The sequence below is a fragment of the Lacerta agilis genome, chromosome 13, assembly GCF_009819535.1.
Source record: "Lacerta agilis isolate rLacAgi1 chromosome 13, rLacAgi1.pri, whole genome shotgun sequence".
NCBI lineage: Eukaryota > Metazoa > Chordata > Lepidosauria > Squamata > Lacertidae > Lacerta > Lacerta agilis.
In genome coordinates, this window is record NC_046324.1 from 9,639,130 (window position 1) to 9,665,894 (window position 26,765).

Sequence of the window (26,765 nt, forward strand, 5' to 3'; positions counted from 1 at the left end):
TATTTGCACCCTGGCGCCACATCTGCTAAAGACGGCCCTGCTTCTGTTGGTCCCCATCTGAAAGAAAATTTCCCTGGGAGAGCATATACATTGCAAGGGCATTTGTTGTGGCAATTGCCATCATAAACAGCAGGGGGCGCTGCGCATTGATAATCCCATATTGGCTGATTCATTTTTTTGGGGGGGGGGGCTTCACAACCCTAAGATCCATGGACAAAAGACTTTTTCAGGTCTACAAGTTTCAAGTCCCACCCTGCTTGCCTAAGTTAGGGTAGTTAGTGCCACTTGTAAATTTGCCTTCATGCCTAGGAAAACGGTATTTCTGACAGCTGTTAAGTTCTGCACTGGAGAAGAGAAGGATTCTTGTTTCTGGAATCTAGTTTTTTTGTTTTTGTTTTGTTTTGTTTTAATAATCAGTGTTACATTTATTTCCTGCCATTCCAACCAGAAGCAAAAGGTGGCACCCTGAATACCCTCAACAAGCCCCCTGGAAGATAGGCAAGGCTGAATGATGGCGACTGACAGTCACCCTGCGAGTTTCATGCCTTAGGGGAGATTTGAATGCTGGTCTCCCAGGCAGTTGTGGGTGGCAGGAGCAAGGGAGCGCAGCTCGATATCTTTTTCTTTTTCTTTTTGCAAAGCAGAATCAATGACATGATGCTCCCGCAAATGAATGAGGTGATAATGAAGCTTTCAAGTTTGTTTTGCGACAGATTATCAGACATGGTGGAAATCAGAAGAGGAGGAGGATAGTCAAGCGGAGGTTTGATGTAAAATTGCCTTTCCTTTTCCTTTCCTTTTTTTTGAAGCGGGATTCCTACTAAACACTAGCAGTTCAAAAGGCAACATTTCTTTGCAAGACGGTTAAAAGCCCAAGGTTGCATTTCAGCAGTCCAGAGATCTTTTGTTAAAGTAGCTCCATGTCTTTTGCGAAGTTGGGACCTGCATAGTCAGAAGCTTACTCCTTCTGGAGCTTACTCCTAGAAAGCTTTGCATATGATTGAAGCCATGCTGGACATTAAATTGGACATTAAATTGGACATTAGCCTATGTAATGCTGCTCAGTGCTGTGTGTGTGTGTGTGTGTGTGTGTGTGTGTGTGTGTGCGCGCAATAATGGGGCAACACAGCTGCCTGCATTTATGGACGGCTCTCTGGCGTGTGACTGTGATGAGCTCCTGCCCTTCAAAATTTACCACTACATCATTGATTCTAGCTTCAAAACAACAGCAACAAAACAGATCCTGTTAGTCTAAATTTTGCCTATCCCTGTCCTGAAGCTCAGAAATGGGCAAATACCCCTCCCCTGCTTGGTCTAAGTAGAACTAAGTGCATAAGCAGTGAGTTGTAGCAGGGCAAAGTAGGAATCATAGAAGGGACCATGCAGGTCATCTAGTCTAACCCCCTGCCATGCAGGAATTATTTTGACCAATTTGCGGTTCGAACCCGTGATCCTGAGATTATGAGTCTCGTGCTCTACCAAATGATCTGCCTTGTATCAAATTAGACTATTGGACCATTCAGCTCAGCATTGTTTATACCAGGAGTTCCCAGAGGAGAGGAGTGCAGAAAGAAGATACACCATGGTGCGCCTGCAGCAGCACAACCGGACACCTCCACCTGCCCCAGCTGCAACAAAACATGTCACTCCCGTATCAGCCTCTACAGCCTCAGCAGACACTGCAACCTTCCAACAGTATGACTTCGCCCACAAATCACACTCCTCCATTGTCTCCTGAGACAGACAGATGCCAACAAGAAGAGGAATGTGCTGCTCAGCAGAGTCACCACTGTCGACCACCAGGTGGTCTGTGTGGACCACACTTTGGGAAGCCCTAGTCCACACTGTCTGTTAGCAGCTCATCGGGCACCGACGGGGTGCTTCCCAGTTCTTCCTGACAGGATTTGAACCCTGGACCTTCTGCTCACAAAGCTCCACTACGAGAGGCGCCATCTCCTGACGTTGCTGCACCTGGTCTCAACAATACCCCCCCCCGGCCCACTAAAAAAACCATTGTGGTGGCCCACAGTGCTTTGTCCCCCTGGAGCCTGCACCTATGTCCCCCCACTGAGCTGCACCACCCCTGAAGCACTTTACAACATGCCAATCAAAAGCCCAGCTGTCTTTCCCTTCCATCTCCTGGGACTGAAGATGGCACAGTGCAAACACTAGGGGAGGCCCAGGTCATCCTGTCAAGAGAGGAAACTCGCATCCAGGCTGACACTTGCCTTCAAAGATTAGGTTTGGATGACACCAGGTCATGCTTGGGACATCATGAAACTTTAATTCGAAGCACTGCAAGCACCACTGGAGCCTTTGTCCGACCTGGCAGCCACTGATCCCAGGAGTGGCAGGAGCAGAGCTGACAGCGCTCGTCCTCAGCCCTCTGTCATTCCCTTATCACGGAGTGCAGGAGACACCATTGATCATGTCAGGAGAGCACGCTTCTGCCGCAGAGCAAGGTGAATAAAGGGAAAAGGATCCCAGCAATCAAGGAGACCTAATTATCTATGAAACAGGAGCCAGGTGACATGCAGCTTAGCTGAGGGTGACAGAGGACACGACCGTCCTTCAGAGCAGAAAGGACAAGGCTGTGTATGACCTTTGGCAAATATCGCTGGCTGGAGGATGCGCCAGTTTCATAGACTCATAAACTGTAGAGCTGGAAGAGACCCAGAAGGGACATCTAGTCCAATCCCCTGCAATGCAGGAATCTCAGCTAGATAGGATAGGATATGGTTATAAATATATCTAGAACAGTGTTTCCCAAACGTGGGTCTCCAGATGTTTTCGGACTACGATTCCCACCACACCTGACTACTGGTCCTGCTAGCTAGGGATGATGGGAGTTGTAGTCCAAAAAACAGATGGGGACCCAAGTTTGGGAAACACTGATCTAGAACATAGGATCTCTGCTGGCTCAGGCTGAAGCCCCATCTAGTCCAGCTCCCTATTCTCACAGTGGCGAACCAGGTGGCCATGGAAAGCCCATATCCAGGACTTGAGCACAACAGTACTCTCCTCTCCAGCAATTCCCAACAACTTCCTCCAACAGTGAAAGAAGAATATAGCAATCATGGCTAATAGCCATTGGTAGCCTTATAGCCACTGATCTAAAATTTGAGGGCCTGGTTGAATTGAAAGGGGGTGTTCCATCTTTTCCTAAAGACTTGCAGGAAAGGCTGTGCCATTTCTTCTTGGCAATGAATGCTAGGTATTTGGTAATTAAGGCGACAAGGGGGGCATCCCCAGTAAAACCCTGCTCCCAGTTCTCACTCCAAAGGTTATTATTAGCATGGCTTCCTCCACAATAGAAGGTGGAGTGGCCTCAGGCCTTCCACATGAAACAAGGGAATTCATTATTGGGAAATAATTTTTAATAAATCGGGGGGGAAAGGTTTAAAAGCACTTTCCCCCCCAAAAAAGAGTCCTTTTTGTTGGGGATAATTCAGATGGAAATTCCTAGGTGTCCACAAAGGTTATTTATGTATGCCACTACTGCGGCCTGTGTTTCGTTAGCCCAAAAATGGAAAACGAGCGAGGTCTGAACTAAAGAAGAATGGCAACTTAAACTGATGGAATATGTGCAGCTTATGGATCTAACATATAGAATAAAGAGCAAAAAGAACATAAGTTTAAAGATTGGGAAATGTTTATTGAATACTGTATATGGGGGAAAATTGTGACCGCTTGAAAACATTAAGATAAATTAAGATAAATTCAACAGTTTTGATGGACGTAATAATGACTGAATGGCTTGGTTTATTTAAAATATGCAGGGATTTATGTTATGCAAAATGAACCACGGAAGGAGAAGAAGGGAAGTCATTGATATTTTAAGGTTGGTTAAATGAATGTTCCTAATTGTAAAACAGAAAATTTAATTAAAATTATTTTAAAAAGAAACAAGGAGATGCAGGTCATAAAAATGAGGATTTTGGGGGAAACCTTGAAGACCATACGTCCAAAGCATATTCCATGACCCCTGAAAAAATTCTGAGCACTGTAGTTTGCTCCTCACTGAGTCACAATTCCCAGCAATGCTTAATGAACTACAATGCCCAGAATTCTCCGAGGGAAAGATTGTGCCTTGAATGTGCTCTAAAGTATTGTGTGTACACAGCACAGCCTAACCAAACAAAACAGGACTTAAAGTAGGAAGGAAGTGTTTTTCAAGGACAAAGACATAACCCTTTGCCACCGCACCCCACCCTTCCTCCTGCTCTCTGAACCACACGCCAGGGCACCAGCAGGGCCAAGCTGTGATTTTTGAAACAGCTGACAGGGGTGTCTCCTTGTAATTAGTAAATTAGTAATTAAATTTTCTCTGCCTGCTGGAGGAGCCAGTTCGGAAGTTTTAGGCTCCATAATCCCGCAGCATCTGCCCCAGAGTCTGTCACAAATATCAGCCGTGACCCCACCACCATGCTGGATTTAACATTTGCTCCTTTGCCTCAGGGGACCCAGGTGGCGCTGTGGGTTAAACCACTGAGCCTAGGGCTTGCTGATCAGAAGGTCGGCAGTTCGAATCCCTGCCACGGGGTGAGCTCCCATTGCTCGGTCCCAGCTCCTGCCCACCTAGCAGTTCGAAAGCATGTCAAAGTGCAAGTAGATAAATAGGGACCGCTCCAGCGGGAAGGTAAACGGCGTTTCCGTGCACTGCCCTGGTTCGCCAGAAGCAGCTTTGTCATGCTGGCCACATGACCCGGAAGCTGTCTACGGACAAACGCCGGCTCCCTCGGCCTATAGAGCGAGATGAGCGCCGCAACCCCAGAGTCGGACACGACTGGACCTGATGGTCAGGGGTCCCTTTACCTTTACCTTTGCCTCAGTGTTAGATTATGTAGGTCTGCAATGCTCAGACACCTGGAGGAGATGCCTTCCCTAACAGAAGGGTTGCTCAGGGCCCAAAGAAACCACCAAGGAGGCCCCATCTTCTTTGGCCCAGCACTGGATGGCAGGAGAGATGTATGGTTTTTTTGTAAATAGTTTTTTTTTTAATTTTACAATTTGTAACTGTAATTTGTCATCTGTTCTTCTTCTGGCAGACTGCTGGGTGGGGAGGATGAGAGAGAGCATGGCAGTAGCAGAAAGCAAGAGAAATGGGGGGTGATCAAGAGAGAAACAGGGTGGCAGAATGAGAGCAGAGAAGGGGCCAGGACCATTTCTGACTCTGGCTTCACCCATCCCAGGCTTCTGACCTACCTACCACCAGCCTGCATGCCCGCCTCCCAGGTTACCCCAAAGGGAATGTGGGTTTTCGCTGGGGGGAAAGTGGCCCATTCCCCAATGTGCTGACTTGCCTCTGCACAGCCATTGAGTTTAACTATAATGTGCATGTGGATGCCATGTGCTTAACTCTAGGGCTGGGCAAAATATCGATATATTGTCCAAAACTGGTCTGAAGTCTATATTGTGATATCAGTTTTATAATTTTTGACCTGGCAATATATCGCAAATTATGGTGTGTGTGTGTGTGTGTGTGTGTGCTATGCAAAAATTGAATTCCGAAATGTTTGAAAACCAAAAACTCAAAATGGAAGCCTCAGAACGGAAAACTCAGTACAGAAAACTCAAAACGGAAGCCACACTTCATGTTCGACTTCCGAGGCACGTTCGAAAACCGAAGCATTTACTTCCGGTGTTCGAGTTCCAAAATGTTCGTCAACGGAGACGTTAGAAAACTGAGGTACCACTGTATTATTTTATTTATCCATCCTTCACCCTGAGGTCCCAGTGCTGTTACAGCAGTTAAAGCATAACGTTAAAAACAGTTTAAAACAACTTGCAAACTTAGAACTAAGGCGAATCTCCTAAAAAAATATACTTCTCACATATCAGGAGGGAGGCCTTGTAAGCATCTATCACCTGTGCTCAAATTTGCTACCTGGCCAGGTTCAAGGTGTCATTCTTAGTATGGAAGGCCATTAACAACTTGGGACCAATTCACATACGAGATCGCTTTACCCCACACAGGCCCACTCAACTGCTTTGATCAGTTGCTGAGAGTTTTAATCTTTTTTTAATCTGCCACTGACCAGCAGCCTTTCCAAGTCTTCCAAAGTTGCTTTGTAACTCTAGGACAAAATGCCAGTGCGAGCATCTCTGCTCACAGTTAGCTTCCTTTTAAAAGGCACAAGGGCACCCAGGGCCGTCTTAAGGAGATCGGCTGCCCTGGCGCTGCTATCCCTCCGGCGCCCCCGCCATGCCGCCTCCTCCCTCCCGCGCTTGCCGCCCCTTGGGAGGGGGGTGGGCGAGCGGGGGATGAGGGGCGTGGCGCTGGAGCGGCGCGGGGTTCTGCGCGCCCTTCCAGCGCTTCCGGGATGGGAGGCGAGGGCGGCCGGCTCATGCTCCCGCACTCCACCGGGCAGCCGGAGGGTGCGGCGTGGCTGGCCAGCTCGTGCTCCCGCACTCTGCTGGGTAGCCGGAGGGCGCGGTGCGGCTGGCCAGCTCGCGCTCCGCCGGGCAGCCTGATGGTACGGTGCGGCCGGCCGGCTCGCACTCCTGTGCTCTGCTGGGCAGCCAGAGGGCGTGGTGTGGCCGGCCAGCTCCCTTGCTCCCCAGGGCAGTTGGAGGGCGCTGCCGGCAGGCGCTGCCAGCGGGGCTGCAGGACGGAGGTGCCCTCCAGGCCATTGCGCCCTGGTGCGCCGCGCCACCAGCCCCAATGGATGAGACGGCCCTGAGGGCACCATTAGTCACTGTCATATCTCATCTCATGTCTGTCCTCGCCCCGTAATGAGGTGACGGTGCTCTTAGATTTATGTAAGTGCCGTGGGTGCCAGCAGAAAATGGCTTCCATGAGCTACTCCCTACTGATGACTTGAGTACTGTCACCAAAAAACATATATATATATATATATATATATATATATATATATATATATATATATATATATATATATATATATATATATATATATATATATATATATATATATATATATATATATATATATATATAAAATCATTCCAAGATGATTGGATTTGCTTCAGTTGATGATTATTGGCCTAGTGACAGATGGTGGCCATGCTAATCCCTTGCCCCCCCTCAAATCCCCACCCTAGAGCTGGCTTTTTACTGACTGAGCACTGAGCCGAGGTAAGATCAACCAGGGCACAAATTAGCCAAGTCAGCATGTAATGCAGAGCTGTACAGAGCTGTCCTAAGCAAAGGCAGCCTACTAGTTAGCACAGGAATTCAGAAGGCAGAATGGGAAGGAGGTCTTGCTGAGGGCTTCTTTATGTCATTATTTGTCCTGGGAAAAGGCCACCGCTTTTGTTTCTGGCAGCACTTAGCACAGGGATCTTGTGGGCCTCCAGATGTTGCTGGACTACAACTCCCATCATGCCTGACCATAAGCTATGCTAGCTTGGGCTGATGGGAGCTGGAGTCCCATAACATATGGAGGGCCACCGATTCCTACTCTGAAAGGTTTTCCTGCAACATGGAGATGCAATGATGGGAGAAGCTTCACCAACTGAATTTCTGCCTGTCGCAAAGCTGTTGAGAGTCACAACAGCCCTACAAATAAACAATTGCTGGCAAACTTAACTGTTAATATTTGCCTCTAAAGATATTTGTTAGAATTGTTAGAACCTATTATGTTTGAGAAAAGCGTTCACCAAGTTAGGCTTCCCAGCCATCATCTTGGCATTATTGGATGGAAAATACAGGAGTGAGTGAGTTCATCAGCATTTAGGGACAAAAATAAGTGGAAGGTCTGGTACATTATCTGCTCATGCTACCCACCAGAAACCAACAAAAATTTATATTTGATCTTAGAAGCAAATCATCAGATTTTTATGGATGCCTAGAAAGTCTGTTCAGAGAGAGTGGTCATATATAACATGATGATGGAGACAAAATGATTATTTAATCATAGGTAATTGCAGTTCTTTTGAATGCATTTTATGGAGAATGTAAATATTCACCTCTGGGGGGCGGTGAGGAACTTCGCTGCACTCAGATGTTATTGAACCACAACTCCTATGATTCCTGACTATTGGCCACACTGACTGTGGCTGATGGGAGATGGAGTTCAGCAACATCTGTAGGGCCATAGCATCTCCATCTTTGTTCTAAATATACATGCATAGGATGCTTAATATTGGCTGAATCGTGTCCACAGCACCCAGTGTTTTCTCACTGTTTAATTAAACATGGGCGTCTATGCCAGGCAAAGGGTGATATTGTGTGTGTGTATATATTGCATTGAACAGAGACGTGCTAATGATCAAAGGTCCTCAGTGCATCCAACATTAGACTAAATGAATAAAAGAAAGTGCACACATTAAGGCTGTGTACATACACCCATTTACACTACACCCACTGCTTAGGATTAAGGAAGTGGTGTACACAGGTTAACCGCAATCCGCATCTATCCCATAGTATTTTAAAACTAAATGCCAAGTTTTGACATGTTCTTCTCCCGCCCCAAACTAGCTTCAATCCAAATTGGGGGGAAAGAAGGGCAAAGCTGCATTCTCAGCTGGCAATGTATCCACAGCCTAAGAAATTGCTCTTTCCTCTCCCACCCCGCAGCCCTGGGGTTTTGACAGGATGGAGCAGGGAGTGGGGGGCTGTGGGTCTCTGGGTGTTCTAAATTATCTCAGAGTGCCTAAGCCCCATCAAAGGGATTGGAGGAGAGGAAGCTGACAGCTGATTCCTCCCTGAATTAACCCACCACCACCATTCTGCGAAGGGCAGGAAGGTGGCTGCGGCCGCAGATGGTGGCTGTCGGGGATCTAGGTCAGGAGCGGTGCACAGAGGGGCCTAATTCTCATGGGAGGAGGTGAAGGGGGCACCCAGTTTACTGTGTCATAAGGCAGAGCTGCAGCCGGGACAGAGGTGGGTGGGTGGGTTGCAGAGAACAGGGCTGCCAAGAAGATGGTAGAAGTCGCTGTGCAAAATGGCCGGTTGGTCCTCCCATGGGCCGTCAGAATCCATTGCAGATGGCTCCGTGAATGGTCCTTCACCACATTACAGAAAGAGGGATGCAGATAACTTGACCGAGAGGCGTCGCTCTTGACAGTAGACCTGCATTGCACTTAAGGATGGAGCTCTGCCCTAATCAAAACTGGTAATGAGATGCAGCGCTATCAAGAGCCATGGATCTCGTGAAATTAAGCTGGTGTGTGTATATATAGAGCATCTCATTTGTTTCCGAAGTGCTGACACGAACACATTGCCAAAGCTTGATCCTTCTTCCTCCTCCCCGCTATTTACCTCTAACTCCCCCCCCGCCATCACACACCTATGTGTCCCTGATGATGATGTAACAGGTTATGACAGTAACACCAGCTCTGACAGCCTAGCACATTTTGAGATTTGAGAGCTTTGATAGTCTTATCTTCTTGTAAATAAACCCTGCTGCTGTTTGCAAGTGGATGGACTGCGGGGGGGGGGGGCGCTGCTGGTGGCGAGGAAGGAGCAGCACAGCTCCCTGGCTTTGACTCACCTCTGACATGCCTTTGAGTTGGTGCATCTCAAAACACGGAATGCTAGGGACACGATCTGGCCACACATAATAAGCATTTTTACAGCCCAATCTTATTTTAAGTAGAACAGGGAACCTGTGGTGTCCTATAGCTTTTTGGACACCAGTTTACATCACCCAAGCCAGCATGCCAAATGGTCCGGGATGATGGATGTTGTAATCTAACATTTGGAGAATTATCTAGTCAGCACTTCAAGATAGCAGGAAACACATAGAGATAGATATAGATTCTTGAAGGAATGTTTGTTATCTGAATATTCAAATAAGGTAAGTATTCAAACTCCACTTGTCTGAGTAGAAGAGCTTTGGATATTTTTCATATTACATGATATTTGTTTGTTACCTGATTACCTAAACAGCAGAAAATTGGATGGCCATCTGTCATGGATGCTTTAGTTGAGATTTCTGCATAGAAGGGGGTTGGGCTAGATGACCCTGGGGGGTCCCTTCCAACTCTACATTTCTATGATTATATTATTTCTTTTGCTATATATGAGGAAGGCTGGAACTATTGCCCCGTCTGGATTTATTTTAAGGTATTCACCAAATAAGACTTCTGGTCGAAATGTGTCTGGCAGTTTTCATTGAGAGAACTCATGGCTCTTAGTTGGATTCATGTTTGTGGTTGATGACTGAGAAGTTTTTGATGTGATATTTTATTATTGTGTGTGTGTGTATGTATGTATGTATGTATGTATGGTTTTAACAAACTATATTACATTTTGTGTATATGTTGTAAGTAGAATTCATGTTTGTTACCCTGACTTTTCTTTTGTTTGTTGGAACTGTTGGTCAGGATACCATTCCTCTCCCTTCTATTTAAAGAAGGAAGGATGAGAAAGAAAACTGATGGTGGAGAGATGGCCACACACACACAAAACCACTACGTTTTTATCCTATCTTTTCTCCAAGGTGGTATGGTTCCCCCACTGCACTTTATCTTCACAGCAACTTTGAGAGGAAGGCCAGGCTGGATCATAGTGACTGGTCCAAAATCCTCTTTTGAGTGTCACGGCTGAGTGAGGATTTAAGCATGGGTCTCCCCAGTTGTAGCCTGACCCTCTCATCTCTACACTGCAGGTAGATAAAGAGACACTGGGAACAAACAGCTTTGGTTAACCGAGTTAGATTTCTCTGGGGGATTCCATACACCCCAATTATGTCACAAAATTGGTTTGCTTTTACTTGAGCCCCCATCTATTGTTGGGCTATAACTCCCATCATCCCTCACTTTGGCTAAGGTGACTCAGGATGATGGGAGGTGTAGTCCAGCAAATATCTGTGAACCGAAGATGGAAGAGCACTCTGCTAATTTGTATGGAAATTGGAGTGGCAGCTGTCTGTATATTGACCAGGCTGCTCTGTGTACCCTAACCTCCATTCACCCTCCACTGTGCAGGAACCTTCATTCCGAAGCACAGGAGTGTGGCTGTGCTCTGTAAAACAAATCTGGAAACATGGGGAGGGGAGGGCACTCTTTCCAGCTAAAGCCCCTTTAAGCAACTAAGCCCTAGCGCTAAGGGGTTTTAGGAAGCATAACACAAAGTGGTAATTAAAGACCCCTCCAGGACCCTTCCCCCAAGCTCCATCCATAAGCAATTAATTACCAACCCTTCCAGGAGGGAGAGGGGAAGTTAATGACTTCTCCATGTAATGAGAGATAATTCTACTCCAGCCATCCTGCCCTTCTTCACAGGCTGCCTGCTGTTGCCGCAACCAAGCGGCACAGATCAGCCAGCTTTGGGAAGAAGGCTGGCCTGGGTTCAAGTGACCAGGTATCACAATATAGACTTCAGACCAGTTTTGGACAATATATCGATATTTTGCCCAGCCCTCAGTCGTATCATGGAATATATCTTCTCCATCAAGGGTGCACACAGAATCACAGAATACAATTGGAAGGGACCCTGAGGATCATCTAGTTCAACCCCCTGCAATGCAGGAATATGCAACTGTCCCTTATGGGGATCGAACCTGCAACCTTGGTGTTATCAGCACCACACTCTAACCAACCAAACAAGCTAAGCATATCACAATGTTGTGATTATATCAGGGACTGAGTGTGGTTTTCCAGGCATCTCCACCTGGGCTGCAGGACTCCTCTCAGGTGCATCAGCCCTGTTATGCACCCTTCCTTGTCCTCATTCGGTAACCTATCTCACTCCTTTGGCTCCTCCGCAGGGGAAAATATATTTCCCCACAAAGGGATCCACCAGGGTCACAAAAATAGATAGATAAATCTGGTTCTGTAAGTATCTTTTTTTGGTGTGCCACCTTGTGCATGTGTATGGGATGACACAAAAATAGGAATATTAAACAATATTCAAATATAATGACGTAAGAGAACCAACACTGAAAGCAACTCATACATTCAACTCTCTGTTTTCCCCCTGCATGCCTTCACAAATAGGGCTCTGACACTGGTTCATGATTTATTGGGACTGAAAAATCCACAGCTTTCCATAAATTACGAAAAAAACCAAGTGAACTCCTTGAGGTATCAGCAGGGCTCTGTTCATTACATGCCCCTGCAAGAGGACTGAAAGAGGAGAATTCATTGAGGCTTTCTCAACAGGGTTTATATTAATCTGGGAATAGCTCAGTCTGGTGGAGTCTGAAGTGCAGAGGAACAAATAGCCAAACGTGTCTTGGACAGAGTTAGGTCAGGGAGGATGGGAAGTGGCGAGTGGGATAATCACATTGTCAATTAGGGTTATGACAGCTGTATTTTGTCCTTTCCCCAAAAATGTCAGGGCAACATATATAGGATTATCCCTTTCTGCCCTCACAACAACCCTATTAGGTAGGCTAGTTTGAGTGTCAGGCCCTGCCACCTTTCAGAGCTGGAAACTGATAAAACCTCCTTATTAGTAGAGAACTGGATATTGGGCCTAGCAGGAGCCAGGAATAGGGGGAACAGGGAACCTGTAGAGAACCCTTGAGATCACACCCCAAGATTGTACCCCACTCAGGGGAATGTGCAACATTTTGGGGGGCTACTTGCCACAACTGGGCTCACCCCTGACAATGACTACCTGGTCCCCAAGAAGCGTAACATGCCGGAGCATAAACATGAACGGAAGTTTGGCAGTGGCAGTGCAATGTTCATAGGACATTTCTTGTAGGAGGAACATCATCACCTTCATGGTCATGGACCTTAGTTCTCCAGGAAGGGACAGGGCAGCCAAGCTAAGAATTGAAATCCTTGGAATTGCTTGGAAGCTGCTGGTGGAATAACCTTTGTAGATCTGTCCCTAGACCTGGGGAGCTTCTAGCCAGCTGCTTTCTTGCTCAGCATCAGAGTCACAACGGTTGGTACCATGGACAGTTCCCTTGCTGACTGAATGCCATTAGCAACACTGAAGTGACCTCTCAGGGGGTCAAGTGTCAGGAGCTAGCTGGCAGAATATCACACTGTTCAAGTTGGAATTAACTCTTTATTGGCATATGAGCTGTAGAAAAAAGCTTGCAATCGAGTAATATATCTCAGCCACAAATTTGATGTAGGTAGATACAAGCACATGCTTGGTATCCTTGGCTTTGCAAACAGTTATTCACATGAAGAAATTGGTGTGGATTGTGTATATCTGGGCTGAAATACATGCATAATAAAGCCAGGCATTTTGCAGATTGTGAGGAGTTGGGTTTTTTTGTTATTACATTTTGTTCTTACATTTCTATATTAATTTCCACTCCAGGAGCTCAAGGTCTTCCCCCGCTTTTTATCCTCACAACAACCTTGTGGGGTAGATTGCGCCCAGGCTCACCCAAGTGAGCTTCATGACCGAGTAGGGATTTGAACACAGGTCCTGCACTAACATAATACTACTACCACACCATGTTGGATTATCACACTGGTGTCCTAGTTCTCTTAGATTGGAAATGTTATGGCGGCAGAATGGAGTTGATGAGAAAATGTAGGTGGAATAACTTCTTTGCACATTTGAGCCTATCAAACAAATGGAACAACTTGGGATGTGTGTACAATAGTGGATTGACTGCATTTCATGGCACCATGCCAGACAACTGTTTTGCACTAGTGCAAATGTTCACAAGAGGGTAGCCATGTGAGTCAGGGCATCTCCTGAAGAGAGCGATAGCTGGGGGTTGGGGGAGGGAGGGAGAGATCAGGGCTGCAGACTAATTATGACCTTGTCACTAATGGCTGATGAAGCATCCATCACCATCTGGCCTCTGACTGGTCACAGGGATTGACTGACTCAGAGCAGCTATCTCAATCCTGGGGCTAATTGTTTTTGTTAAACTAGCAGACTCCCTACAGGCCTGCTCTGTTATCTTTTGCCCCCCTCCTTGCTTACACAGAGTAAATGGATTAGTTGGCAGATTGCAGAGAATAGATATTGAGGTCTGGCTGATGGCAGCAGTGTAGGTGATAGCCCCTCACCCTTTTCTCTTGTCTTCCCTGCACTAGATCTTTCCTATAGCATCAGAGGCTAAAAAATAAACAAAGATGAGCACCAGAGTATCGTCACCATGTAAGTCAAAGTGAAATATCAAAAACCTAAGTTCAGCCAGATTTATAGATTCAGAGTGATTGAAGTTGGAATCCCATGACCATTTAAACTGGGAATAAGTCCTAATTGTGCTTACTTCTGAGTAGACATGCACAGGATTGTACTGTTGTTCAGTCGTTCAGTCGTGTCCGACTCTTCGTGACCCCATAGACCAGAGCATGCCAGGCACGCCTATCTTTCACTGCCTCCCACAGTTTGGCCAAACTCATGCTAGTGGCTTCGAGAACACTGTCCAACCATCTCATTCTCTGTTGTCCCCTGAACACACTGGGGATTACTTCTGGGCAAATAAGCATAAGGCTTCACTGTTAATTCATCACGGTTAATATTAAATAGGGGTGGGGAAAGAAATGATTTCAAGTGCTTGTCAATCAAGCCAGTTCTTTGGCATGTTTTGACCAGGACATAGAAAATATTCATTAATAAGCAATTGAATGGAAAATTGCGTGCATGCTTCTCCTTAAATAAAGCAAAAGTAAAACGGGGTGGGGATGTGGCCATTTATATATTGTTGAACTATAATTCCATTAGCTCCAGCAAGGATGGCCAATGGTCAAGGATGATGGGAGTTGCAGGCCAAATGTATCCATTTCCTGGTCTGCAGTGTGTGAACTACACCATGGTTGCAGTTGAGCTTCATTGCAAGAATTTCACAGGAGTTTCATAATTCAGTTTGAGGCCTCCTTCCCATGTGATCTCCTTGGTGTGACTCCTCATGCACCACTTTTTCTTCCATCAATAACACAGGGTCTACTTGTGGATCCAGGGCATTCACCTGCCTGGGGGGGGGGAGCCCTATAAAATATTCAGTTCTGATCAGCAGCTACCTGTGTAGGTTGGCCAACCCTTTCCTAAAAGGTTTGCTATCGAGTCTCAGGGCGCGAGCAAAAGTTGATGATGTTGAGGGGTCAGGGCAGAGGTAGATCAAATGTCTGGAGAACACAGGCAGCCTTCATCTCTCTGGTCTCCAAGCTGATGGCTGAACAAATGAGCTGTAATCATCCCCCTGGGGAATGGCAGCACTGAGAGAGAGCAGGGCCTGGCAGCAGTTTTGTTAAAGCTGCGTTGGAGAGAAATGGTGCAGACAGATTCAATGTCACAGGTGGGTTTTGGTTACAGCATCCTGGCACCATCCCGGGCTTGCTGATGGGTCTTCAGCACCTTTCCTCGCCTCTTCTTGTGCGGCTGATGGTTCCACCTTTGGAGAGAGAGGCTAAAGATTAAGAGGATGACAAATAGGCATCTGCTTACACAGCGTTAAGGGCTAATCTGCCCTGCTATACTGCAAGAGCCTTGGAGAGAAGGGATTCTCACACAGGCGTAATACGCACACATGCACAACTACCCCAGAGGCTCTCAAGGAGAGCAAGGCTCTCCATGGTTTGTCAAAGGACACCTGGTAGGCTTAGACTGCAGAGCTCTTCCCATGGAAGATCCTTGGCTGGGTTGAAGAGTCCAGTCACTACTGGAGAGACGTGGCCAGCCCACAGACTGGATGCAGCTGCTTCTGGGCCAACAAGTTAACACAGCAAAGGACAAGTTGCAGAAAGCAGGGAGCTGAGGTATCCGGCCTCTCAACAGGATCAACCACCAGCATGGCTATCTCCCCTACAGACTCAACAATGAGCAAACGGATGGAGGGCAGCCAGGCAGGTAAGTGGCATCGCTGCCCTTTGGACCATGTTTCTTTCTCCCCCTGCCCCTTCCATTCAGGTCTGAGGTTTCTTCTTCCTCCTTGGAACAGGCCTAGTTGCAATGGACTGGAAGGGCAGCAACGGGTACTGCAATTGAGTACCAAAGGCACTGGAAGCTGTGGTGATGGATGTGGCTGATGATGCTAGTAAGCGTTAGCGCCAAAGAGAACCTCTGTCTCGTCATGATTCCATAGTTTTCACCTCTGAGCTCAGATGGTGAGCTCATCTCATCTGAACAAGGCAGGCTCTCCTGGAGCAAAGTACCAGTAATAGGAATATACTTTATACCAAGGCAGACCATTGCTCCTTTTACCTTAGAATTGTCTACCCACTGGTAGCAGCTTGCCAAGATTTCAGACATGGGTATGTCCCAGCTCTACTTGAAGATGGCGGGGATGGAACAGGAGATCTTCTGGATACAAAGCATGCGATCTGTCATTGAGCAAGAGCCAGACCTCTTCTGAAGAATCAGAAAGTGAGGGAGGTCACTGGAGTCCCACAAATGAAACTATGAAAACTTAATCCTCAAGGCCACAACATGTGTACACACACACACACACACACACACACACACACACGTTTTCTTTGTTATTCCATTTCTGTCCCCAACAGATGGAAGTGAGTCCATGGAGAACTGCTCTTTTACAAGAGAGGGTGTGTGTGTCAAGTAAATATAGGGGTCCCGCAATGGGGGAGCAAGCTCCTTACCTGCCCCCCACCTTTCCCCTGGATTTGTCGTCATTCAAAACATGTGGAGATCTTCTCTCTTTTTCATTTCATTTTAAAATTATCTTTATCTTCCTTTCTTCTTTTTCGTCTTTTATCTGCTTTGCTTTTGTTTATGTTTTGTTTTGTTCTTTGGTGTCCTCTGCTCTGGGTTAAAGAGGGTATGCCCATGAAGGTGATGTCTGGCTGGTGTCAGACCCTGAGTGAGAGGCAGGGAAGGAGATATCTCCGCCACTTTTGGTGTGAGGCAAGGGTTAAGATTTACCGGTACCTCCGAGAGAGGGTTTGTGTGTGTGTGTGTGTTCCCCCCCTTCTCTTTTCCTTTCGCTTTTTCCTCCCCCCCTTCTTTTTTATTATTTAGTTTGTTTTCCATTATATTTTATGGTGAAAAGTTTCAATAAAATTCTATGCAGAAAACTGAAAACGTGTGGAGAAAATGCCCCTGTTTCACTGCGTGGTGCTCCATTAAGATGCCTGGATAGCTCCGTTTATAAGTGCATGCTGCTGATAACACTAGGGTTGCAGGTTTTATCTCCGTATGGGAGAGCTGCATATTCCTGCGTTGCAGGAGGGTTGAGTCCCCGGGGCCCCTTTCCAACTCTACAATTCTATAATTCTATGATTCCGTGATCTGTCCAGCCCCCTGATACCTCTCTTGTTTGTTGCTAATAGGACTCAGCCTGACTCCTAGCAAAGCTGGCAGCCCCATGTTGCTGTGCAAGGTGTGTGGAGACACTAGCAGTGGAAAGCACTATGGTATTTATGCTTGCAATGGCTGCAGTGGGTTTTTCAAGCGTAGCGTCCGCAGGAAGCTCATCTACAGGTAAGGGTGACATCTGTCCTCAGTAGGGCTCAGAATATTTAATGTATCAATGTGTTAATTGCATTTATACCCCATCTTTCCTTCTGTAGGGCTGGTCCCTCTCAACTCCTCCCTCCCTCCCTCCCCTCTCTACTTTAAAACAGTTATGGGGGCTCCAGGTTTCATCTGAGCTAAGGATCTGGGTTTTACCAGACCCACACCAGCATTCAAACCACTGCACCACAGTCATCACCAGCTCTCATCAGTCCCAGCAAGCATAGCCAATAGACAGGAATGATGGGAATTGTAGTTCAGTGACATCTGGAGGGCCACATGTTCCTCACCCCTGATCTGCCGCCTGATCCAGTGCACTGCATTGTTCCTTTTGACAGGTGCCAAGCTGGCACAGGTATGTGTCCGGTGGACAAAGCTCACAGGAACCAGTGCCAAGCCTGCCGGCTGAAGAAATGCCTGCAGGCTGGAATGAACAAGGATGGTGAGTAGAGACCAGGAGACCAGGAAAAGGCTTGGGCTTCCAATACATAATACAATATTTGTGGAGACGCGGGTGGCACTGTGGTCTAAACCACTGAGCCTCTTGGGCTTGCTGATTGGAAGGTTGGTGGTTTGAATCCCTGCGACGGGGTGGGCTCTCGTTGCTCTGTCCCAGCTCCTGCCAACCTAGCAGTTCGAAAGCACGCCGGTGCAAGCAGATAAATAGGTACCGCTGTGGCAGGAAGGTAAACGGTATTTCTGTGCACTCCGGTTTCCGTCACGGTGTTCTGTTGCACCAGAAGCAGTTTAGTCCTGCTGGCCACATGAGCCAGAAAGCTGTCGGTGGACAAATGCCAGCTCCCTTGGCCTGAAAGCAAGATGAGCGCCGCAACCCCATAGCCGCCTTTGACTGGACTTAACTATCCAGGGATCCTTTACTTTTTTTAACCTTACATTATTTTGAGCCAGGTCCATCCACTGCAGTCAGGTACAAAACAGTCATAACCCCAGGACTGGGTGTCTGTTGGCATCCATGCAGCACAGCCATGAATATTCAGGTCTTTCTTTGCTTCACTGGTTGGTTGTACTGAGGGAGGGGAAACTGGTTGGGGATTTGAATGATATGGAGGAAGGCATCCATGATTGTGGGGTTGGGTGAGGAGCAGGCAGAGGACAGCCCATTAATTATTGGGCACTTAAGGGGCACTTAATGAAAGGGTCAAGTCCCATTACCTGACTCTCCCCCCTCAATTTAGTCAAACCATGGGAGGAGAGGGGGCTCTCACTTCTGAAAAACATTATCTAAGAGGGCTGTTAACTACGTCATTTCTTTTTTAGGCAGGCATAGCAAGTATTTATTTCAGGAGACCTTTAAAGGATTTAAACAGACAACTATTTAGAGAAGCAATCCCCTGAACTTGAACTTTCTGGTGTAATTGTTTTTATTGCTCTCTTAAACTGTTTTGATTGTTGTGCCTCTTAATGGGCTGGTTTTTAATTATGTGTGGATATTTTATAGTTGATTTTGTACAGTACTTGCAAATTGCTTATACTCTGGTTTCTCTTCAGATCGTATAAGTTATTTTAGCATCTAAGTGCCATGTAAACTAAACAACAACAACGTTGCTGGTTTTTCATTGTTTGCTTTTAAAGTAGTTCTCATTTTTCATTCTCATGAGGTAGTGTTTTATTATTGTGATGGGGTCCCTTATGTGGGACTCAAAAGGTGGCATGTTAAGTGTTTGAACCAACCAGTCCACGGTAAGAGACTGAGGCTCCCTCCATGCCACTGGTGATTAAAGCATTTGGAGGTAATGTAGGAAACCTTATACAGAATCAGAACACTGGTCCACTTCATTAAGCATTGTGTACCCCGGCAGTGGCTCTCTAGCAGGGTGAACCCAGGAGTTGGCCCCTACCCAGGGGCTGGCATAGGGGCTCAAAATTGTAGCTCTCCACTCTGGCTCAGCAGAGGAATGCCCAGCAGGGATGGGGGGGGGAAGGAAAAAGCAAGCAATCAAGCAGGAGGGGAAGCAGCAAGGGGAGAGGAGCAGGCATACAGGTGAATTGATGGAGGAAGAGCAGACCTGACCCCGATAGCCTTGGAGGAAGTCACTGGCGGAGAAGGAAAGGCAAGGAAAAGCAAACTTTTTGAGTTTCTGCTCCATTGTCTCTCCTGGTGCTGATGCAGCTCCTTGCCAAGGTATGCCTCTGCTCGCTACAGTTTCAGGCAGGGAACTACCTGGTTATGGCAGGGACTGAATTCAAGACCCTCTGCATACCGTACAAAGCAGATGATGGGCCACTCAGGTATGGCCTTTCCCAAACTGAGGCTCATCTTCCTCATGGTTTGCCAGTGGAACAATGGGCCAGATGATCTCCAAGATCCCTGCCAAGTGCCAACCCTTTGATTTGTTTGCTTTGCTGCTGACCTTTTGCCTGACCTGCCTCAGCTGTGCAGAATGAACGCCAGCCCCGCAGCACAGCCCAGGTGCGACTCGATGCTGTTGACCTGGATCCCGACAGGCAAGCTGAACACCTGACCACAACGCGGGATGTCCTGCTGCCACCACTGCCACCACCCTGCCCCTCCCTGCCGAGCCACAGGGGCCCCACAACAGGGGCTCCGAGGAGCCGACCCACAACTCCCCCCAGCAACCACCGCTTCATGGCCAGCCTGATGACAGCCGAGACTTGTGCCAAGTTGGAGCCAGAGGATGGTTAGTGGTTGGGCATGGGTGCAGAGGGGGGAGGCCGGCAGTACGCCAAGGAAGTGATGGGGAACCTCTGATCATTCAGATGTTGTTGAATTACAAATCCCAGCCTCCCTACTCATTGTCCAACAACAACTAGAGGTATACAGGTTCCCCACTGCTGCTTCTGAACATGTGGCCTTGGTGACATCCTACTTCCAGCTTCCTTAAAACCACAGAAGACAGCTGGTGCAGATGCATTGATACACACTATGGCTGGTTTTGAGTGGCTGTACTGGATTCAACAAAGCCTGTGAGACTTTCCTCTGCTGCCCCCTAGTGAACATTGATAGTACTGCCTCAATTGGGCTTCCGGCTCCTCCTAGTTTTGCCTTGTTGTCCACTGAAGCTTCTAGTCTCTGCTCACTCCAGTTACAGTGGCCAGATGTCCATTTTAATAGGAGGACTGTTTTACCTGGAGAGCTGTCAGAGGAGAGCTCGGTTAGAAGGGCTATTGGACCAACTGAAGAACCATAGTTAAAATTGCCCATCAACGCTGTGCATTTATGCCAAGTGATCTCGGGTGGCAATGTGTTAAGTGGCTGCCCTCTGTGAACATTTCCTTTAGAACAGATGTGTCTCTAAACTTGCAAATCTGCAGCTCTACAGTGTTGACAGGATGATTCTCCCTTCTGCAGCCGAGGAGAACATTGATGTCACCAGTAACGAGCCAGAGCGCCCAGCGGGAGAGGCCCACGTGTCCCCATACCCCCCCACCAGCTCTGAGAGTGTCTATGAAACCTCTGCCCGGCTACTCTTTATGGCTGTAAAATGGGCAAAAAACTTGCCGGTCTTCTCAAACCTGCCCTTCCGAGACCAGGTGAGTTCCTGGGCCAAGTCCAGTTGTGGATTACTTGGGCTCAGGCTAAATTAGGGGTGGGGGCTAGCAACATACGCTGAAGAGGGGCAGTAATTCAGTGGATGAGCATTTGCCTTGCCTGCAGATGGTTCTCGATCGCTGGCATTTCTAGGTTGGGCTGAGAGAGAGAATCTCCTTTTTTCTCTTTTATTGAAGAACAGGATATTTTAATGCCATCATCACCACAGAGGTGTCTGTGGAGGAGATATATTGATTGAAAATGTCTAGTAAACCAGGTCGGTAGTTGGGCTCCGAGAGAGAGAGAGAGAGAGAGAGAGAGAGAGAGAGAGAGAGAGAGATACTGCCAGTCAGTGTAGACAAGACTGAGATGGATGACCTAATGATCTGACTCAGTATAAGAAAACTTCCTATGTTTCTGTTCTGGGCTCTTATTCTCTTCTACTTGAGCTTATTCACTGAACCAGGAAGCATCCAGTTGTACCAAAATACTAGCTTGATGTGTTCACTTCTACAGGTAAAAATAGCACATGCTCTAAATCAGGGTGGGGAACTTCTGAAGGCTCCCCCCTCCGTAGCCCATGAGGCCCTTTTGGCTAAGCCACACCAACTTGCCATGTACTTGACGTTATATATGACATCAGGTATGGAGCAGTTGAACACACAGCTAGGCTAAAGAGGATTTGCAGGAGTGACCGCTGATCAATGGCATCTGCAGAGGCTTGTACATAGCACTCTGTAAGCACCAATGGTCAGCTGAGCCTAAATTTACATATATTGCTATACAGTGATATTGACAAATTTAGAACCAGATGTATCTTTATCTATAACTGTGGTGGTGAACTTGTGGACCTCTCTGTCTTATTGGACTCCAACCCCTCATCAGCCCCAGCCAGAATGGTCAATTGGCAGGGATTAATGAGTTGGTAGCTACAGATTCCCCAGTCCAATTTATTAAAAATGGGGAAATAAGGCACAGGCATTTTGGCTAAGTTGTCACATTATGTAAGGACTAAGGAAGGCAGAAAACAAGGTACCGGTAATTGGTTTTGTGAAAACTGGTGCTTGTTGGAAGTGTAAAGTACATTTCTGTGAAGACAGAGCATCCATAATCTGTTATCTAGTCTAGGGTGTCCTGTCCTTTGCAGGTGATCTTACTGGAGGAAGCCTGGAGTGAGCTGTTCTTACTGTGTGCCATCCAGTGGTCTTTGCCGCTGGAAAGCTGCCCCCTCCTCTCTGTGTCAGAGCTGACCCCCACCCTCAATGGAAAAGTCATGTCTTCAGGAATGGACATTCGTGTCCTGCAGGAAATAATTGCACGTTTCAAAGCGCTTGGTGTGGATCCCACTGAATTTGCCTGTATGAAGGCAATTGTACTGTTCAAACCAGGTGAGCGGGCTGGCAGGAGGAACATGTAAATCATAGAGAAAATTGTGCATTTCCCAAAAATTACAGTTATAATTTAAAAGCTTCCCCCAGTCATGTTTTCTATGCAAATTACAGCATTGTTATTTAATAATTTATCCTGGCTTTGCTCCTTTCCCCTCCTTGTGCTTAGCACTGGAGGACCACTCTTCTGACGTCTCAGCAGGCATTGCCCATATACTTTCAAAGAAGTATTTGCATTCATCAAAGCTAGAAGCTCAAGATGGTGTGCCAAATGAGTTACTGTCCATTTCCAATCCTCCTTCAAGGCTGCTGCATCCTCTGTCTTCAAAATATTCCATGAGACCCTAATCCTGTTTTAAGATCTCCATTGGAACAGCGTCGGTGTACACATATTTTCCTTAAGCAAATGTTTCTTTTCTTTTGCAGAAACACGAGGTCTGAAGGATCCAGACCAGGTTGAGAATTTGCAGGATCAGTCTCAAGTGATGCTGGGACAACATAACCAATTACATTACCCCAGCCAGCCAGTCAGGTACCAACAGCTGACTGCTCCTCCTTGCTGTTATCTTCTCAATTCCTCCTTCTGAATGCATTCATTCCAACCAACCCAGCCCAGGCAACATGGTAGTGCTAGCTAAAGCCAGTGTTTCTCCAACTTGGGTCTCCAGCTGTTGTTAGACTACAACTCCCATTATCCCTGACCACTAGAAATTGTTAGAAGAAGGTCGCCTCCATTTCTCCGCTCTTAAATGTGGTGGAAAATTTTAGGATATAATTTTAACCAAACCTAAACTTTTGTCTCCTCTTCCCAGGTTTGGAAAGCTGCTTCTGCTTCTGCCTTCATTGAAAGTTATTTCTTCAGACCGCATTGAGCTTCTTTTTTTCCGTAGGACCATTGGGAACACTCCCATGGAGAAGCTGCTCTGTGACATGTTCAAGAACTGACGCCTCCAAGATTCCATAATGCCAGTATTTCTATTTAAAAACCTTGAACAAAGCACATGACACAAGCAAACGCTTCCTCATGCATAGGCTTTGGCTTGTCATAGACTGGAAGGTGGCATTTGGCTGCAGACCAGGAAAGTCGCTAGGACCCAAACACTGAATTTTTACAAGGAGTGTTAATAGTTGCCTGAAGTCACACCCTCTTATTATGGGGCCCCTTCTTATTCCAAAGAGGCAGTAGGTTTGGGTGTATGTATGTATGTATGCATATGTGTGGAGATGCACTTTGTACCTGCTCAGAGAACTCATCATTGTTTCCATGGCCGGGTTTTGGCCTTGAAAACAGGTTCTTGGACTCAAATTCAGCTCTAATTTTAACTATAAAACTTGCTCCTTAGTGCTGTAAAGTGCTTCTAGCCCACAAAGCTTAGAATGAACAAGTAGCACATTTTCCTTTAAAGACAATCAAGTGTACTTCTACAATTCATAGAAGTGGAAACACAGTGGAAGGGTTTTTCCCCCTCTACCTTACTAAAGGAGAGCACCATGGAAGAGTGTAAGAAAACAATGATTGGAAAATGCAGCCTCTAAAAGGGGGCTTCCTGATTATTTTAAAATTAAGATTTTTATTGGCTAACATCCTGTATTGAAGTAAGTTTTGGGGACAATCAAGTCACACCACAGCTTGTACATGAAACAAAGAGAAGGTGGGGCACATCCCTGGCCCTAAGCCAACAGAAATGCTTGACTCTGCCACCTTTCATACTAAGTGGGAGATAAGAGTTCTGAACTTTTTATGTGACAAATGGGACCAGTTTGAAGGCAGAATCCCTTTCTTAGGGGCTGCCGATTCAGGAATTGAGGAATTTGCTGGCTCTTGGGTTTGTATAAGTATTAATAAACTGGAAGCTTGTATACATTTTGATTTATTTTTAAAAAATCTGTTTACTGTTTGCAGTTCTGACCCATTCACCTCGTGTGGAAAGAAATGTAACTGAACTGTAGTTTAGGCCTGGATTAGGGCTCATAATCTATAGTTCAGATGGGTTTGAGAGTGTTGCCTTTCTACTGCAATCCAATCCTAGACTTACTACAGCGGACACCCACTGTCTTTGTAGGGATTGCCAGACTGCAAACTGGAGAACATAATTTATATTAAAGAACTGATGATCAAGTTCTGTGGAAGACTGCTGCCCCCTTTGGTTAGGCTTCACTTTCATGATAATAAGGCTGTTGATGACAGATAACAGCAAACTGAACTTGCTGGAATGTCAGGAACAAACTCTTTTCATAACCAATGACTAATGCCTGGAATAGAGGCATAAGGAAAGAAAGTGTGTAGCATTCTGCTAGAGACAGAGTAATGAAAACCTATAACCAGTTCTCCTGCCCCTGTTTTTATAGAAAGGGAAAGATAAGAAGTTTATATGGAAGAGCAATCACACTCAGATTAGCGGGATAAAAGCACCCAGAATGCTAAGAAAAGCGTTAATGTCCACAAGGGCTATAGCATGCCAAAATAGGATTCTGGGATGTCATATACCTTTTACCAGAGGCAGTGGGTACAGTTATGTCAGTTTGTCTGTTCAGTTGCTGTCTGCCTCAGAGTTAGTCAGTCTGTAGGAGTTTTTGTGTTAGATACAAATCTATGTAAGATGTATTAGTAACCTGAGTAACACCTGCCTGTCTTGTACATTTAATCTAACAAGCGCAAGTACACTGAGTAAAAGTTATTTGTTATTTAAACTTTAAAAAGAGAGTGTCTTGCGTAATTTTAAATGACCCAGTCTCTTCTTTCGCATAGCTCTGTAAATGGGAACTAGAGTCTAATTCCCACAAGATTCTGCTACTGCAGGCTCATCAGGCATTTGCTAGGGTGGCAAGTGTGACGGAAAGGTTTGTTTGTTGGGCAGGTTAGGTCACCAAGTGTTTTTCTTTCTTTTCGTTGTTCCTGCCAGCCAACGGTTAACAAACGTCAGCGTCTGATTGGCTGGCGTCCAGGGGTGGCAGTTTAAAAGGAGAGGATTTGGAGAGATAGGTTGAGAGGTTGGGAGATAGGGAGTTGGTTCTAGAAACATCCACTTTGAGGAAAAAAGCTACAGAAAGGAGTCTCTGAGCTTAGTGTGAAGGACAGTGTGTGGTGTCCTGTGAGAGTAATAGGCCAGAAATTAATTGGGAGGCTGAGGCTGAGCCAGGAGAAATAGAAGCTATAAGAGAGACAGTCTACTTAGGTCTCATTCCAGTCAGGAGGGGAGAGATTCTTCTAGAAAGAGAAGACTCCCAAACCAGTTAAGAGGGGTGTGGCAATCCCTTGGGTCTGTTACTTGAAGTACCTCAGGAGTAGGATTGTCAAAGGGGTGTGTAACTGACAGAAAGTGCCACATTGTTTAAGAACAAAGTATTAAGCGACAACAGCTATACGGCACCTGAGAAAGAACTGAAGTAAAAAATAACTGGAAATAAGCTGAGCATTTACCATTTAGTCTAAAAATCTGTAATCTACCTGAAGCGAAGTAACTGAACATAAGCAACTGAAGTTTAAAAGAAGCTGTGCTTGATTAAGAGTCCATAACATCAGTTATATTTAGAATAAATGTTATTAGGTGAAGGGTTACCTGACATAACATTATAACCTGAAGTACCCTTTGTTTTACCCACTTTCTGTCAAAATCTTCCTTTGTTTAATAAAACCTTTCTTGTTTGTTTGATTAAATCCTGCCTGAGATTCCAAATCATTAAGTTTACCCTCACACAAGTCCCCCACTAGATAATCTGGGGTAAATTGAATAGGTTTGTGTAATTGGTGTACTGTGAAAGGGTCATTGCGCCATCGCAGCAAGTATAACTATCCTAGCCCCAGACACAAAGCCAATCGACACAATTGATTTAACGTCACTTTTTTGCTTAACATCAGTATTAAGCAAAGTCAAAACAAAATCAGAGACCACTTGAAGCTCTTTGATAGTATTATGGTTACTGAAGTTCAATGTAAATATGTTTTGTTTTGTTTTTTAACTATCGCCCCCCCCACCAATGTGGGAATTAACTTTTTTCCCCCTTTAATGAGGGACATTTAAGCCAGGAAGGTACATGGAGGTGGGGGGATGCTAGAATTAGATCTGAGGTCTTGACAGTGTGAAACAACAGAAGGAGTTGTTTTTTTGCATCCTTGGTAATTCCCACCAGTACCTTGGATTTGGAGCTTTCAGGAGTTCCTCTTTGTGATGATATAGCTGTGAATGTGTGTGTGTGTGTGTGTGGTGGTGGGGAAGCTCCATTTCTTGACTTTAGCAGTAATCTATGTATCTTTTAAAGTGGACCTTTGGGGAGCCCCATTTTTTAAACTGACTGTTTGTGACAGCAGCCCTCCTTACTGTTTCTCCACCCACCTGCATTTTGCTTGAGTAATGTGATTTTGGGTGTGACATTTTTTTTCCTGCCCATCAGTCTGTTTGTGGAGCTTTTTGCTCATGTACAGCACCAAGTGTCGAGGGCATAGCCAGAAAAACAAAGAATTCGACCTCCTAATATTTATGCTGCCTATCCTGTACCCTGAAAACAGAGCACTTGTTGTGGTTATGGCTACAGAACATTCAGCACAAATATTTGGCAC

The 26,765-nt window shown here is 46.1% G+C and overlaps 1 protein-coding gene across 1 annotated transcript; it reads left to right on the forward strand.

Moving 5' to 3' along the window:
- The first annotated feature begins 15,559 nt into the window (after window positions 1-15,559).
- NR2E3 (nuclear receptor subfamily 2 group E member 3) lies at window positions 15,560-23,658 on the forward strand. Its single transcript, XM_033166769.1, has 8 exons — window positions 15,560-15,685; window positions 17,125-17,275; window positions 17,647-17,750; window positions 19,702-19,968; window positions 20,640-20,821; window positions 21,967-22,207; window positions 22,634-22,739; window positions 23,020-23,658. The coding sequence occupies exons 1-8, from the start codon at window positions 15,628-15,630 to the stop codon at window positions 23,150-23,152; spliced, it is 1,242 nt and encodes a 413-aa protein (XP_033022660.1). The 5' UTR covers window positions 15,560-15,627; the 3' UTR covers window positions 23,153-23,658.
- The last annotated feature ends 3,107 nt before the right edge of the window (window positions 23,659-26,765 follow it).